The sequence below is a fragment of the Heptranchias perlo genome, chromosome 16 (assembly GCF_035084215.1).
Source record: "Heptranchias perlo isolate sHepPer1 chromosome 16, sHepPer1.hap1, whole genome shotgun sequence".
NCBI classification, from domain to species: Eukaryota; Metazoa; Chordata; class Chondrichthyes; order Hexanchiformes; family Hexanchidae; genus Heptranchias; species Heptranchias perlo.
The window spans coordinates 48,152,266-48,166,702 of record NC_090340.1 but is presented as its reverse complement, the minus strand read 5'-3'; the positions used below and the strand labels follow the sequence as shown (position 1 = coordinate 48,166,702).

General features: G+C 41.0%; 1 protein-coding gene across 1 annotated transcript in view; it reads right to left on the bottom strand.

The window, feature by feature from the left end:
- Nucleotides 1-14,437, bottom strand: part of vps9d1 (VPS9 domain containing 1) — a 77,602-nt gene that overhangs the window by 47,646 nt on the left and 15,519 nt on the right. Inside the window, exons 6-9 of the mRNA XM_067998086.1 lie at nucleotides 5,032-5,094; nucleotides 2,155-2,207; nucleotides 571-658; nucleotides 13-98 (exon numbers count right to left, since the gene is read on the bottom strand). Coding sequence (XP_067854187.1) covers nucleotides 13-98; nucleotides 571-658; nucleotides 2,155-2,207; nucleotides 5,032-5,094 — 290 coding nt within the window. The remainder of the gene's footprint in view (nucleotides 1-12; nucleotides 99-570; nucleotides 659-2,154; nucleotides 2,208-5,031; nucleotides 5,095-14,437) is intronic.

The window sequence follows — 14,437 nt, the reverse complement described above, 5'->3', positions numbered from 1 at the left end:
TCAAATCTGTACCTCAGTATTTGGGATACAAGGCCAGCCACCAGCACGAGGTCATTAGGTTGTGATTTTAATTTCATTTTCCATTGTTTGGGCCACTCCTACAAATCAAGATTAAAAAAAGCATCAGTACAACTGTCTTTGGTTGTGGGATAGTTTATTAAACGGTACTCACAACTATTGCTGTCAACATACAATTCTGAGGGAAAAACCTTCAGCTTTACAACAAAATAATCACAAGCTGTTGTCTGCTAAACTGTCCAAGCCTTGATTAAAATCAAATACTAAGCTTTCTTCTTTAAAAAGTCCATTGTGTCTGCACATCCTATATAGAATTTTGTGCATATGATTTATTTTATTTTAATGTTTAATCAGTGATTTCTAAAGATGGTAAATTGTAAAATGTTATCTTAAAAAGGGATTATGGACAGCTAGGACTACTTGTGATTCTTGAAAATAAAATTATTCTTTTTGTTTGGTTAAAGGAACACTTATCATAGATACATGAAACATCAATCCTTATTTTGTTTCAGTACATCTGAACAGAAACAGATATTTTCTTTTGGTACTTACATGATCCTGCTCAAACTCTAAAATGCTTGCATATACATTTCTCTGTTCCTCCTCCTCTGGGGTCAGTGTTGCACTGTTTGAAAACCTCCTTAAAAAGGAAACAAAGTCATTAGGTGCAATATCTCTCTATTTACTGCATTACATACAGATATCATTATTCATCATTACACAAGTGTCATCATTCTTTGAAAAAAAAGTTATATTCCTCACCAACCAAATTGAATGTGTGTAGGTGTGGGAGAAATCCAAAAAGAGAAGGCTGTTAAAAGATTTAAAAGAATCTGCAGACAACTATTTTTAGTTCTTTGTAACACTGACAAGTAGGCTATAAGGATTCCTAAACCTCTGAGTGAAACATATCATACTTAAACTAAAACGGACCTTTGTGCAACATGTACATAAGCATGCAAAGCCTAAGAAGTACTTTTTTGACAGAGATCATTAACCCAACAGATTGAGAGACAGGAAGGATGATGGTACATAGGATTTTAAAAAAAAATTCAAAACACACATGCACACAACCTATGGGGGCCATTTTCATTTCAAGCATATATTGGGCAGGTGGTGGGTGGAGCAATCGCACCACCCACCCGATGTCACCAGCAGGATCAATTTTGGTGATTGGGCCTCATTTAAATAAAATCAGTAACCTACCAGTGCTAATTGAGTCATGACAGGCCGTTCGCCGATCGGGGGGGGGGGGGGGGGGGAACCAATGGCTTCTTTGTGGAACCGAGCCAGCAAGGAGACCTGGGGTTGGGGGGGAAGGCTGCAGAAGGAGCAGCAGCAGTGTGCAATTGATGCATTGAAATTTTGTCTCAAACAATAGCACTTTTAAGTAATGTCCAGTAGTTCCTTTCTTCCCTCCATGTGTTGGGCGATTTTAACTCTCGCCGATCAGTGGGAGATGAGCGGGAGGAGCAGGTAAAGCAAAGCAGCTCCATTCCCACCGATCTGTGATTTTAATGCTGTTTGAGTCTGGTGGGAGCCTCATTAATAAATGCAAATCGGGGTCCCATGACTTATATGAGATTCGGTGGAATTTCAACCCACTCCTGACCGGGGCGCGTGTCACAACCGTCCTGCCATGGGAAGCCAGCACTCCTCCTCCCCCAGATCCCATAAGGCTCTGCTGCGCTAGGCTCTCCGCCCCTTCCTCAGCCACAAGACCCCCAGACTTACAAGGTGCTGGCAGCGTTCTCTCAGTGCTGGAAGGCCCCCCAATCTTCATTTCCCTTCCACCAGCCAGCTGCCACTTTCCACCAGAACAGCTGAGTAGCTGACTGGTGACATTCAAATGAGGCCCAGCAATTAAAAACTTCTGGGCCTCCGACAAAGACTCCCATGCGGGATTGCCATCTGCTCCTGCCCAGAGTTAAAATCGGCCCTCTAGTCTCCGTTTCTTATAATCTCTTGCCTATGTAATATCATATGTAGATTTTATATCAAATTTAAACCAATTTTCTAGACTAAAAAGGTTCTTAAAAATAACAGAACAAGGAGTGCACACACTAGTTGAGCAATTATGGGGGTTGGAGGCGGAAAATCATGTTGATAATGCAGTTTTAAGGCTTTGCTTCTCACCTGTTGGCTTCTTCTTGAAGTCTCAGCCTCCGTTCTTCCATCTTTCTTTGCAGCTATACAATACACTGTTACGGATTATTGCTCACTTTCTGTATTTTGACAACTACTGGATTTCCAGAATATTTAAAGTTACACAAAAAGAACAGGAATAAATATCACTTTAAGAGTGCACGATTATCTTTTTTTTTGTTAAATGCAAAAACAAATAACCTTAAGCTCCCAGAAGTTAACCATTCAAGATTGTAAACATTACTTCTAGGTTCTTTGAAAGGCAGGAGTGTTGAGAAAAGAATGGAAAAGTTTACACATATGATCAGGTTTCTTGACATAGACCCTAAAACACTGGCTTGACCCTCTCAAAGACAGGGTCAACCTTCCAGAGCCAAGATAAAACCACTGTTTGTACATTGCCGGACCCAATGAAAGGACTCTTTACAAATCACTAGAACAACAACAACTTGCATTTACATAGTGCCTTTAACGTAGTAAAACATCCCAAGGCATTTCACAGGAGCATTATTAAACAAAATTTGACACCGAGCCACATAAGGAGATATTAGGACAGGTGACCAAAAGCTTGGTCAAAGAGGTAGGTTTTAAGGAGTGTCTTAAAGGAGGGGAGAGAGGTAGCGAGGCGGAGAAATTTAGGGAGGGAATTCCAGAACTTAGGGCCTAGGCAGCTGAAGGCATGCCTGCCAATGGTGGAGCAAATAAAATCAGGGTTGGGCAAGAGGCAAGAATTGGAAGAGCACAGAGATCTTGGAGGGTTGTAGGGCTGGAGGAGGTTACAGAGATAAAGAGGGGCGAGGCCATGGAGGGATTTGAAAACAAGGATCAGAATATTACAATCGAGGCATTCCCGGACCAGGAGCCAACATAGGTTAGTGAACACAGGGGTGATGGGAGAATGGGACTTGGTGTGAGTTAGGATACAGACAGCAGAGTTTCGGATGAGCTCAAGTTTATGGAGGGTGGAAGATTGGAGGCCAGGTTGGAGAGCATTGGAATAGTTGAGTCTAGAGGTAACAAAGGCATGAATGAGGGTTTCAGCAGATTAGCTGAGGTAGGGGCGGAGGCAGGCGATTTTAAGGAAGTGGAAGTAGGCGGACTTGGTGATGGAGCGGATACGTAGTCGGAAGCTTATCTCAGGGCCAAACAGGACGCCAAGGTTGCGAACGGTCTGGCTCAGCCTTAGACAGTGGCCAGGGAGAGGGATGGAGTTGGGGGTGGTTAGGGTTTGGCGTTTGCGGTGGTGTCATGTTCCACATTTTAATCACACTTCTGTATGACTTTTACATTAAAAATAATTACATGAAGAGAACAATCAGCACCTTGATGTGAATATTAGGGCTGGAGGGTACAGTGAGGCAATGATTTGAACATGAGGATGAGAATTTTAAATTGGAGGCGTTGGAGACTGGGAGCAAATTTAGGTCAGCGAGCAGAGGAGTGATGGATAAGCGGGTCTTGGTGTGGGTTAGGATACAGGCATCAGAGTTTTGGATGAGCTGAAGTTTATGAAGGGTGTAGGATGAAAGGCTGGCCAGGAGAGCATTGGAATAGTCGAGTCTGGAGATGACAACGGCATGGATGAGGGCTTCAGCAGCAGATGGAGTGAGGCGGGACAGAGTTGAGTGATGTTACGGAGGTGGAAGTAGGCGGTCTTTGTGATGGAGAGGAAATGGGGTCGGAAGCTTATCTCAGGGTCTGATAGAACACTGAGGTTGTGAACAGTTAGCTTCAACCAGAGACAGTGTCAGGGAAGGGGATTAAATCAGTGGTGAGGGAAGGGGATTAAATCAGTGGTCAGGGAAGGGGATTAAATCAGTGGTCAGGGAAGGGGATTAAATCAGTGGTGAGGGAAGGGGATTAAATCAGTGGTGAGGGAAGGGGATTAAATCAGTGGTGAGGGAAGGAGATTAAATCAGTGGTGAGGGAAGGAGATTAAATCAGTGGTGAGGGAAGCAGATTAAATCAGTGGTGAGGGAAGCAGATTAAATCAGTGGTGAGGATACGGAGTGTGTGGTGGGGCCAAAGACGATGGCTTCAGTCTTTCCAATGTTTAACTGAAGGAATTTTGGCTCATCTAGGACTAGATGTCAGACAAGCAAGCTGACAACACAGAGTCAGTGAAGGGATCAAGAGAGGTGGTGGAGTGGTAGAGCTGGGTATCGCTGTGTACATGTGGAACATGACACCGTGTCTTTGAATGGGCAGCGTGTAGATGAGGAATAGGAGGGGGCCAAGAATAGATCCTTGAGGGATTCCAGAGGTAATGGTGCAGGGTGGGAAGAGAAGCCATTGTTGGAGATGCTCCGGCTACGATTAGATAGGCAAGAGTGGAACCAAGCAAGGGCAGTTCCAATTAGCTGAACAACAAATGAAAATTGAAAACAAAACATGAAGATGAAATTTTATTGGACTAAGGTTTCTGAATTCTACAGATTTCTTAATGCAAGATGAAATTGCTGCTAGCATCTTAGAAGCAATGCTTGCCTCAATTATTTTCTTCAATATCATGCAAGTTACATCTAATGTACAAAATGTTGAATTTGGCAATATTTTTAGTTCAATATATCTGACTAGTTCAAACGCATGGGTCATTTTTGTTACTTTTCCTGCCTCAAGGGTTTTAGCAGGACACAGAATTAAACTGGCATTTAGTTGGCATTACCCTATGAATGGGACTATAAGTGCTATTACTTTTACAGTAAACAGGAAATTCTAAAACTTCACCCACTGATGTACAGTCACAATTTCTAGATACCAATTTGCCAGAGGTAAGATCAAAATGTGTATTGAACCTAAAACTAGACCAACCCAAAATTCCTTTGGTAATTGTTTGACCTAAAGAAAGTCACTACAATAAAAGGATACTGCTGTCTGTCTTGCCTGTGCAATAATCAGGTTCTCCATCATCTGCCGCTGAAGAGACAATGTCTGAAAATAAAGAAGAGACAATGTCTGAAAATAAAAACAAGTTTTGACAAGAAAATTCAATTTTAAAATGTTTATGCTTTGCTTATGAAATTGCTATTTCAACAAAGTCAAAAATGAAATTGTAACTGTATCTATGATGGTGACATGAGACAGCTGCACTATATCTTACTTTTTTTTTGCAGATTTCAGTTTCTCTACATTCTTATTTCATGTTCCAATTTCAAAACAAATTACAGAAAGGAAATTTTTTCAAAGTCCTGCAACTTGTCATCCAAGCTACGGCTCAAATTCATAAAAATCAATATATCACCATTTAATTTTTCTCATATTTCTTACTGAATTTCAGCTTGGGGGTTCAGAACAATGAAAATCCATCTTTAAAGTTAGCATGACAGAAAGTGTGAACATCTACAAATATGCAAATTAATCCAGTACACCTTTTATTGGACTTTGTAGAGATCATTCATTATTTTTAACTCTCACCTACAGGTATTAGTTTTGAAGACTGCTGTGCATCAGATTGACACAAATGGCAAATGCAAGTGTCTAGTTATTTATTGAAGGGGTAAGGGGAAAAGAATAAAGCTCGCAATTCAGTACTACGTATTGAAGAGACTGAAACTCGGCAGTGGTTAATGCAAAAATTACAAGACAATCTTCAGTACTGAATGTTATCTTCTACAGGCTTACAGTACAAGCATAGCTAAGATTCTTTCAGTTAGCAAGAGAGAAAGATTTTTCAAACATGGGCACAAGTACTCCAGCAAAGTCAAGAGAATCTGTAGAAACAAAGAAAGAACTTATATTTATATAGCGCCTTTCACGACCTCAGGACGTCCTAGAGACCTTTACAGTCAATGAAGTGTAGTGACTGTTGTAACTCCCTACCCAACAGTCCTGTGGGAGTACCTTCACCACATGGACTGCAGCAGTTCAAGAAGAAGGCTCACCACCACCTTTTCAAGGGCAACTAGCGATCGTAAATAATTGCTAGCGATGCCCATATCCAGAGAATGAATTTTAAAAACTCCAGTTCCTATCTTTTTATTTGAACAGGAATGGTTGTACAGGATGTTTAACTGCAAACAATGAGGAAAAGAACTGTGCACCAAGACAGGGCAGGCATCTTTATATGTTGAAAGAAGGGTCAACAGGCAACGACAAAGCACCCTAAAAAGAAACTGTGCCCCACCGGCAACTAGGGATTAGTCTTGTGGAATGTAAAGAATGCTGGTGCTTATGTGGAGTTTATAACGCAGGGTCTTATAGGGGTTTAGGGAATATGAATTTGGCCAAATAAAGGAGTAAAATGGACAAGTACTTTTCCAATAATTACTTTTTAATGTTATATAGCTTTAAAAAAGTTGTAAGGTATTCCCACCCAATTGTACAGTTTCAATCCACATCACAATTTTGAAGTTGTTTTCTCACACTCTTTCGTCTTTCCCTTCTCCTCCCTCTCCTCCAGAAAATAGCCAGGACAGGCAAAGTCCTCCCATATCCCTCTCGTTGCTGATTTTAAACCGATCGCTAGAAGACTCTCAAGTGTCGGATGACTCGCCCTTCAATTTTCCCTTCCTCGTTTCACAGAACATCTTAAACTATCTGACCAAAAGGCACAAATTAATTAGCACCAACACCATTGTAGTAATCAAATCAAAGTTTAAAATGTTCCTCTTGTTTTGTTCAGATGTTACTGGTTACAATTTCTTCAAACAAGACTTCTACAAGACTTCAAACTTCCAAAAACAAATGCTACAGATGAGTATAATGCAAGCTAAAAAGCACAATTTCCAGTTATCGATGGTTAGCAAAAAAAGGTAAACTCAGCAACAAATAGACTGCAATCATCTATTGTACTGCCAGCCTTACTGTACCTGAAAAAATGTTTTCAACCTATCCCAATGATCACAAAATTGAAAAGATCGAGCAGAAACAGCCATTTTACTTTTGCACCACGTATTAAGTGAAGCTAAAATTCTTCTTTGTCAGGTTGAAGCACGTTTGATGATGAAGGTACTAAACGCCAACTGGGAACTGCTGCATTGTAATGAGATCCTGCTCAGTCAACAAACAGCATAGTGTGGTTCTCTAATCCTTTTTTAAAAAGCCACTTGGACATTTTAAATTGGTTGAGAGTGAATGACATCAATACCTTTCTCTAATTAGACGCTAATAGGTCACTTAAAACTTCTTAATGATCTGACAGCACTGAGTTAAATAATCATTACCATACTAACCGGAAACATCTGTAAATTCACTCAATAGCCAAACAGGTGGCTAATAAAACATACAAAACAAATCTGATTTTTAATTTTGAAAATGACAGTATCAGCAAAATGGTAGAAAAACTACAGACTACAACAGACTTTCTGAGATCTATGATTCATGAGGTTATAAAAATTCTGAAATCATTTTTAACTCGTCTTGTGGCTATAAGTGGTTAATCCACTGATCTTTAGAGTGCATACCAACACTCGTACACGGGCAACTGGTGAAAAAGGATGAAAGGATAAACCCAGCAACTACAGACCAGTCAGTTTAACCTCGGTGGTGGGGAAGCTTTTAGAAACAATAATCTGGGAGAAAATAAACAGTCACTTGGACAAGTGCGGATTAATTAAGGAAAGCCAGCACGGATTTGTTACAGGCAAATCGTGTTTAACTAACCTGATTGAGTTTTTTGATGAGGTAACAGAGAGGGTTGATGAGAGCAATGCGGTTGATGTGGTGTATATGGACTTCCAAAAGGCGTTTGATAAAGTGCCACAGAATAGGCTAGTCAGCAAAGTTGAAGCCCATGAAATAAAAGGGGCAGAGGCAGCATGGATACAAAATTGGCTAAGTGACAGGAAACGGAGAGTAGTGGTGAATGGTTGTTTATCGTACTGGAGGAAGGTATACAGTGGTGTTCCCCAGGGGTCGGTACTAGGACCACTGCTTTTCTTGATATATATTAATGACTTGGACTTGGGTGCACAGGGCACAATTTCAAAATTTGCTGATGACACAAAACTTGGAAGTGTAGTGAACAGTGAGGAGGATAGTGATGGACTTCAAGAGGACATAGACAGGCTGGTGGAATGGGCGGATATGTGGCAGATGAAATTTAACGCAGAAAAGTATGAAGTGATACATTTTGGTAGGGAGGAGAGGCAATATAAACTAAAGGGTATAATTCTAAAGGGGGTGCAGGAACAGAGAGACCTGCGGGTATATGTGCACAGGTCCTTGAAGGTGACAGGGCAGGTTGACAAAGTGGTTAAAAAAGCATACAGGATCCAAGGCTTTATAAATAGAGGCATAGAGTACAAAAGCAAGGGGGTTATGATGAACCTTTATAAAACACTGGTTCAGCCACAACTAGAGTATTGTGTCTAATTCTGGGCACCGCACTTTAGGAAGGATATGAAGGCCTTGGAGAGGGTGCAGAAAAGATTTACTAGAATGGCTCCAGGGATGAGGGACTTCAGTTACGTGGATAGACTGAAGAAGTTGGGGTTGTACTCGTTATAGCAGAGAATGTTGAGAGGAGATTTGATGGAGGTGTTCAAAATCATGAGGGGTCTTGATAGACTAGATAGAGAGAAACTGTTCTGATTGGCGGAGGGTCGAGAACCAGAGGACACAGATTTAAGGTGATTGGCAAAAGAACCAAAGGCGACATTTGGAAAAACCTTTTCACGCAGTGAGTGTTATGATCTGGAATGCACTACCTAAAAGGGCGGTGGAGGCAGATTCAATCATGGCTTTCAAAAGGGAATTGGATAAGTACTTGAAAGAAAAAAATTTGCAGGACTACGGGGAAAGGGCAGAGGGGTGGGTCTAGCTGGATTGTTCTTGCAGAGAGCTGGCACAGAGTCGACGGGCCGAATAGCCTCCTTCTATGCTGTAACCATTCTGAGATTCTATGAGAATAAATGTTTCAAGTCACTTTTTTTTATATAAAAGGCAATCTAATTCTTTTGGCATTTGAATTCATCTTCAAGAACAAGTGCAACAGTTACAAAAATACAAACTTAAAGACAAGTCCAAATAACATTGTAAAAAAAAATTAAAATTTTAGTCTCTTAATTTAGGGCCCAATAATATAAATACTATTCTTAAATTAAGAAGGCAATAAAAGTAGAAAAACTGCAAAAGGGTCAAATGGGGTGCTGATTATAGGCCTTTTAATTAGAAAGAAATATTTCAACAGGGTGGATCAAATGTTAACTTGAGTTAAGCACGGGGTGGGGGTTGTGAACTCACTTGAAGAGGATTGTTGGAGCGTAGGATGCTTTGCCACATGGAGCGGTTGAGACAAAGACTTAGTGCGATTAGTTTTGGACTGCTCTAGCGAAGAGTCAGCAAAATCACAATAGACTGAGTGGTTTCCTTATGTTCATTAACTTCCCTGGTTCCATGAGTGGAAGGTGAGCATTAATATGTATTTTTTATTTTTTTAAAATGAGCATTTAATGGCATTGCCCCTTCTATCATCATTCCAATGCAGTATATCCATAAAATACATCCACGTGGATTTGAATATTGAGCCCAGGTTACAGCAACATTTGCAGCATAAATGACAGATCACATAAGTGCACTACTGTTGGACTGACTCATGCTACTACCATTTGAATTTTCTGTTCATTTATTCTTACACAAGTACCCAAATTGTGTGGAAATAATTAACTCCAGATAAAAATACAAATGTGCTATTTGCTGACTGCAAAGTCTCCTAATACCTCATTTTATTTACAAAAAGGACATTAGCAATGAATGCAAATTTGGATAAGTCTGTATTCCATTTTGTAAACTAAACAACATGAACTCTCAAACTCTAAACTGGCCCAGATCCTGACCAATTCAGAGATGCAAGGAGAAAAAGGCAATGCAGACTTGGCACCCTTTACCTCTCCTGTTCTCTCCTCATCACTACACAGGAACCAGTTGAAGTATTTGGGCAGAATAAACGAATAGAAAATAAATTACATGCTTCAGCATGAGAAGTAAAGTTCAATTTTTAACCTTTAATTTGCTTTTTCATTTAATCAGAAAGTGCTTTGAAAAGCAACCAAATCAGGACAACAACTGTGAGTGAGAAACAGCTGGCTACAGGCAGGCTGCAAACTGTCCTAGCAGCAACTATCTTTTCTTTACCTGTTGGATCATGTGACTTGTTTGACATATTGGTATCAATATGCCAGTGGGAAAAACTGCACTTAAATCAATACATTTAATTTTACATAGGCAATATAGGAATATCCTAATTAGGACTTCTCTAAAATCATCAAGTTAAGCCTTAAACTAAACCTAGAACTATGTCAATGTACTAAAAGGGGCAGTGAATATTTGATGAAAGATTATGCAGAAAGAACTGAAGTATTAATGGAGACAAATACTGTTAATTTCTGAAAATAACAATCCCTGGAAATCCACTTCAACCAATGTCCATATTTACAAATGCAACCCAAGTGATCATGCTGTGTTGTACCTTGAAGAAATCTCTGCAAGATTTCCTTAATCTCTCCCCATTTTGTAAGTTAAAATAAATGTAAACATTTTAAAATACATGTTGCAGCATTTTGTAAAATTTAATTGAAAAGGCCAATGGCTATAGTGCAGAACACCCCCCTCTCCTGCCCCCCCATCCAAAGTTAACAAGAGCGAGTAAAAACAAGCTCTATCAGTGGTTAGGCAATGCCAAACAAACAAACAAACAAAGAGAGAGAGAGCAAAAGAAAAAGAGAAAGAGAGAGCCAATGAGAAAGAGAGAGAGCAAAAGAGAGAGAGAGAAATTGATATTATATATGAAGAATTGACTATTAGAATTTAAATATTTTTTTCTATCCTGTCCAGGAAAGCAAAAGAAGTGCTAGATATGGGAGTAGTGTTCAAATTTATACTGATGTGAGTTTTATAGCGTTTCAACAGTTGCTGAGAAGAAAAAATTGGTTTGGAACGAAGCAGAAACTATGTTGCTTGGAGACAGCGATAGCAATGGAAGAGATATGGGAATTCCATTTAAGATCAGGGAGGATAGTAAGGCCAAAAATGTCAATAGATGAACAAGGATTGAAAGAGAATCTATCAAAAGTAAAGCACAGCAATTGTCAGGACGTGGACAAACAAAAAGAGACCGTGTCTTTGAAGAATTGTAAGAAGCAAATTTTCAACGTGCCATCGAAAGATATTACGACCTGGTGATTCAACCATTGCACTGCAAAAGGACTAATATTTTATAGAATTATATAGAAATTCAAACATGGAAACAGGCCAATCTGTCCAAGTTGGTGTTTATTTTCCACATGAGCAGTAGTCCTAATCCCATGTTCCCGTATCTCTTTTATTCCCCATCCCTTCAACCACCTATCTAACTTATTCTTGAATTGACTTACCTTGACTTGGGGCATGATTTTGACCTTGAGCTGGTAAGAGAGCGGTGGGGGGGTGGGGGGGGGGGGGGGGGGTGGAGAGAGGGGAAGAGATTTTCAGATGCAAAACCAGAAGGTAAGTTGGCAGGTCGCAATCTGCGATCGCAACCTTAATGAGGTTAACAAATTTTACTTCCGAGCTTCACGCCAGCAGCCAGCCTGATTGATAGGCTGGCTAGCTGTTGGGCAGGAAGGTCTGCGGTAGATCAGGGGGTCTGACGCCAGGAGTTGGAGATTTGGTGTGTGGGGGGGGGGGGGGGGGTGGTCTGATGTCAGGAGGAAATGTGGTTGTTGGGGGGGGGGGGGGGGGGGGGGGGTCTGATGCCGGGAGGAGATCGGAAGTTGCTCGTAAAGGTTAGGGATTGGAAGGCGAGATCGGAGGTCGGGTGAAGAGTTGGAGGTAGGCGGGGGGCCACCATCTGGGGGGGGAAATCGACGATTGGGGCTCCTATTGACCAGGTGAGCTTGTTGGGCCTGGATGAAGCACTCCTGCTCCTCTGGGCCCACAAGCAGAGCAATAAAGGCACTCACCTCATGGATCCATCCCTTCCTGCCTGCTTTCATCTGATGTGAATAGGAAGCAATGGGAAACTCGAACAGGTAAGATTAAACTTATTTAAGTTTTCCAATACACAAAGAATTAAGTACCTTAAGTATTTCAATGCGGTACACTGCCCATTTAAGTATTGGTCCGCCAGCTTTAAGTGGGGACGGGACTTCCTGGTGTCTGCTATGCACACGCAGACAAAACTGCCTGGGTTAAACCCAGAAGTGGGCACATTGGAGCCAGAATGCGGTCCCGCTCCAAAAAGCTGTTATTTTAGCCTCTCACCCGCCCCCAACCCCCGTGTTCTTGAGGGTTAAAAATAACCCCTTGGTCTCTACTTCAATCACTAACTCTGGTAACGAATCCACAGCTTGATAACCCTCTGTATAAAAAAGCTCTCTTGCTTTTTGTTCTAAATCACTTACATTTACTTTTACATCTATGTCCCCTTGTTCTAGACCCCACAGTCACTAGAAAGAATCTGGTTCTATATACTCTGCCCAATCCCTTCATAATTTTAAGTACCTCTATCAAATTACCCCTTAATCTCCTCTGTTCTAACAAAAATGGCCCAAATTTTTTTGTATTTATATTTCACCATACCAGGCAGCATCCTAGTCAATCTGCGATGTACCCTCTGTTGCCTCAACATCCTTCCTGTATCGTGGAACCCAAAACTGCATACAATACTCCAATTATAGACTCATTAAGGATTTATATTGATTCACCATTACATCTCAACTTTTATATTCCATACCTTTTGCCATAAATCCAGTATTACATTAGTTTTCTTTATGGCCTTATCTATTTGAGGTGCTCCTTTTAATGTCTTGTGAACCTAAACCCCCAAATTCCTATGTTCTTCCACATCACCCAGCTTTCTCCCATTCTTACTAATTTGATCAAATTTTTTGAAGAAGTTGTTAAGTTAGTGGATGAGAGCAGCCCAGTAGACATTGTCTACCTAGACTTTCAGTGAGCATTTGGTATCTGCTGCGGTGGATGAAGAATTGGACGAAGGCCAGATGCAGAAAGTTGTCGACAATGGACATAAGAACATAAGAAATAGGAACAGGAGTAGGCCATAAGGCTCCTCGAACCTGCTCCGTCATGCAATAAGATCATGGCTGATCTTCAACCTCAACTCCACTTTCCCGCCCGATCCCCATATCCCTTGATTACCTTAAAGTCCAAAAATCTATCAATCTCGTCTTGAATATATTCAACGACTCAGCATCCACAGCCCTCTGGGGTAGAGAAATCCAAAGATTCACAACCCCCTGAGTGAAGAAATTTCTCCTCATCTCAGTCCTAAATGGCCGGCCCCTTATCCTGCGACTATGCCCCTTTGTTCTAGACTCTCCAGCCAGGGGAAACAGCCTCTCAGCATCTACCCTGTCAAGCCCGCTCAGAATCTTATATGTTTCAATGAGATCACCTCTCATTCTTCTAAACTCCAGAGAGTATAGGCTCATTCTACTCAATCTCTCCTCACAGGACAACCCTCTCATCCCAGGAATCAATCTAGTGAATCTTCGTTGCACCACCTCTAAGGCAAGTTTTTTCTTCCTTAGGCAAGGAGACCAAAACCGTACACAGTACTCCAGGTGTGATCTCACCAAAGCCCCGTACAATTGCAGCAAGATTTCCTTACTCGTGTACTCCAACCCCCTTGCAATAAAGGCCAACATACCTTCCTAATTGCTTGCTGTACCTGCATGTTAATTTTGTGTGTTTTGTGTACAAGGACACCCAAATCCCTCTGAACATCAACATTTAATAGTTTCTCACCCTTTAAAAAATATTCTGTTTTTCTCTTCTTCCTACCAAAGTGAATAACCTCACATTTCCCCACATTATATTCCATCTGCCACCTTCTTGCCCACTCATTTAGCCTGTCTGTATCCCTTTGCGGACTCTTTGTGTTCTCCTCACAGCTTACTTTCCCACCTAGCTTTGCATTGTCAGCAAACCTGGATACATTACACTCGGTCCCTTAATCTAAGCCATTAATATAGTTTGTAAATAGCTGAGGCCTCATCACTGATCCTTGCGGCACCCCACTAGTTACAGCCCGCCAACTTGAAAATGACCCGTTTATTCCTACTCTCTGTTTGCTGTACGTTAACCAATCCTCTATCCATGCTAATTTATTACCCCAACTCCATGAGCCCTTATCTTGTGTAACAACCTTTCATGTGGCACTTTATTGAATGCCTTTTGAAAATCCAAATATACTACATCCACTGATTCCCCTTTATCTACCCTGCTAGTTACATCCTCAAAAAACTCTAATAAATTTGTCAAACGCGATTTCCCTTTCATAAAACCCTGTTGACTCTGCCTAATCATATTATGATTTTCAAAGTGCCCTGTTACC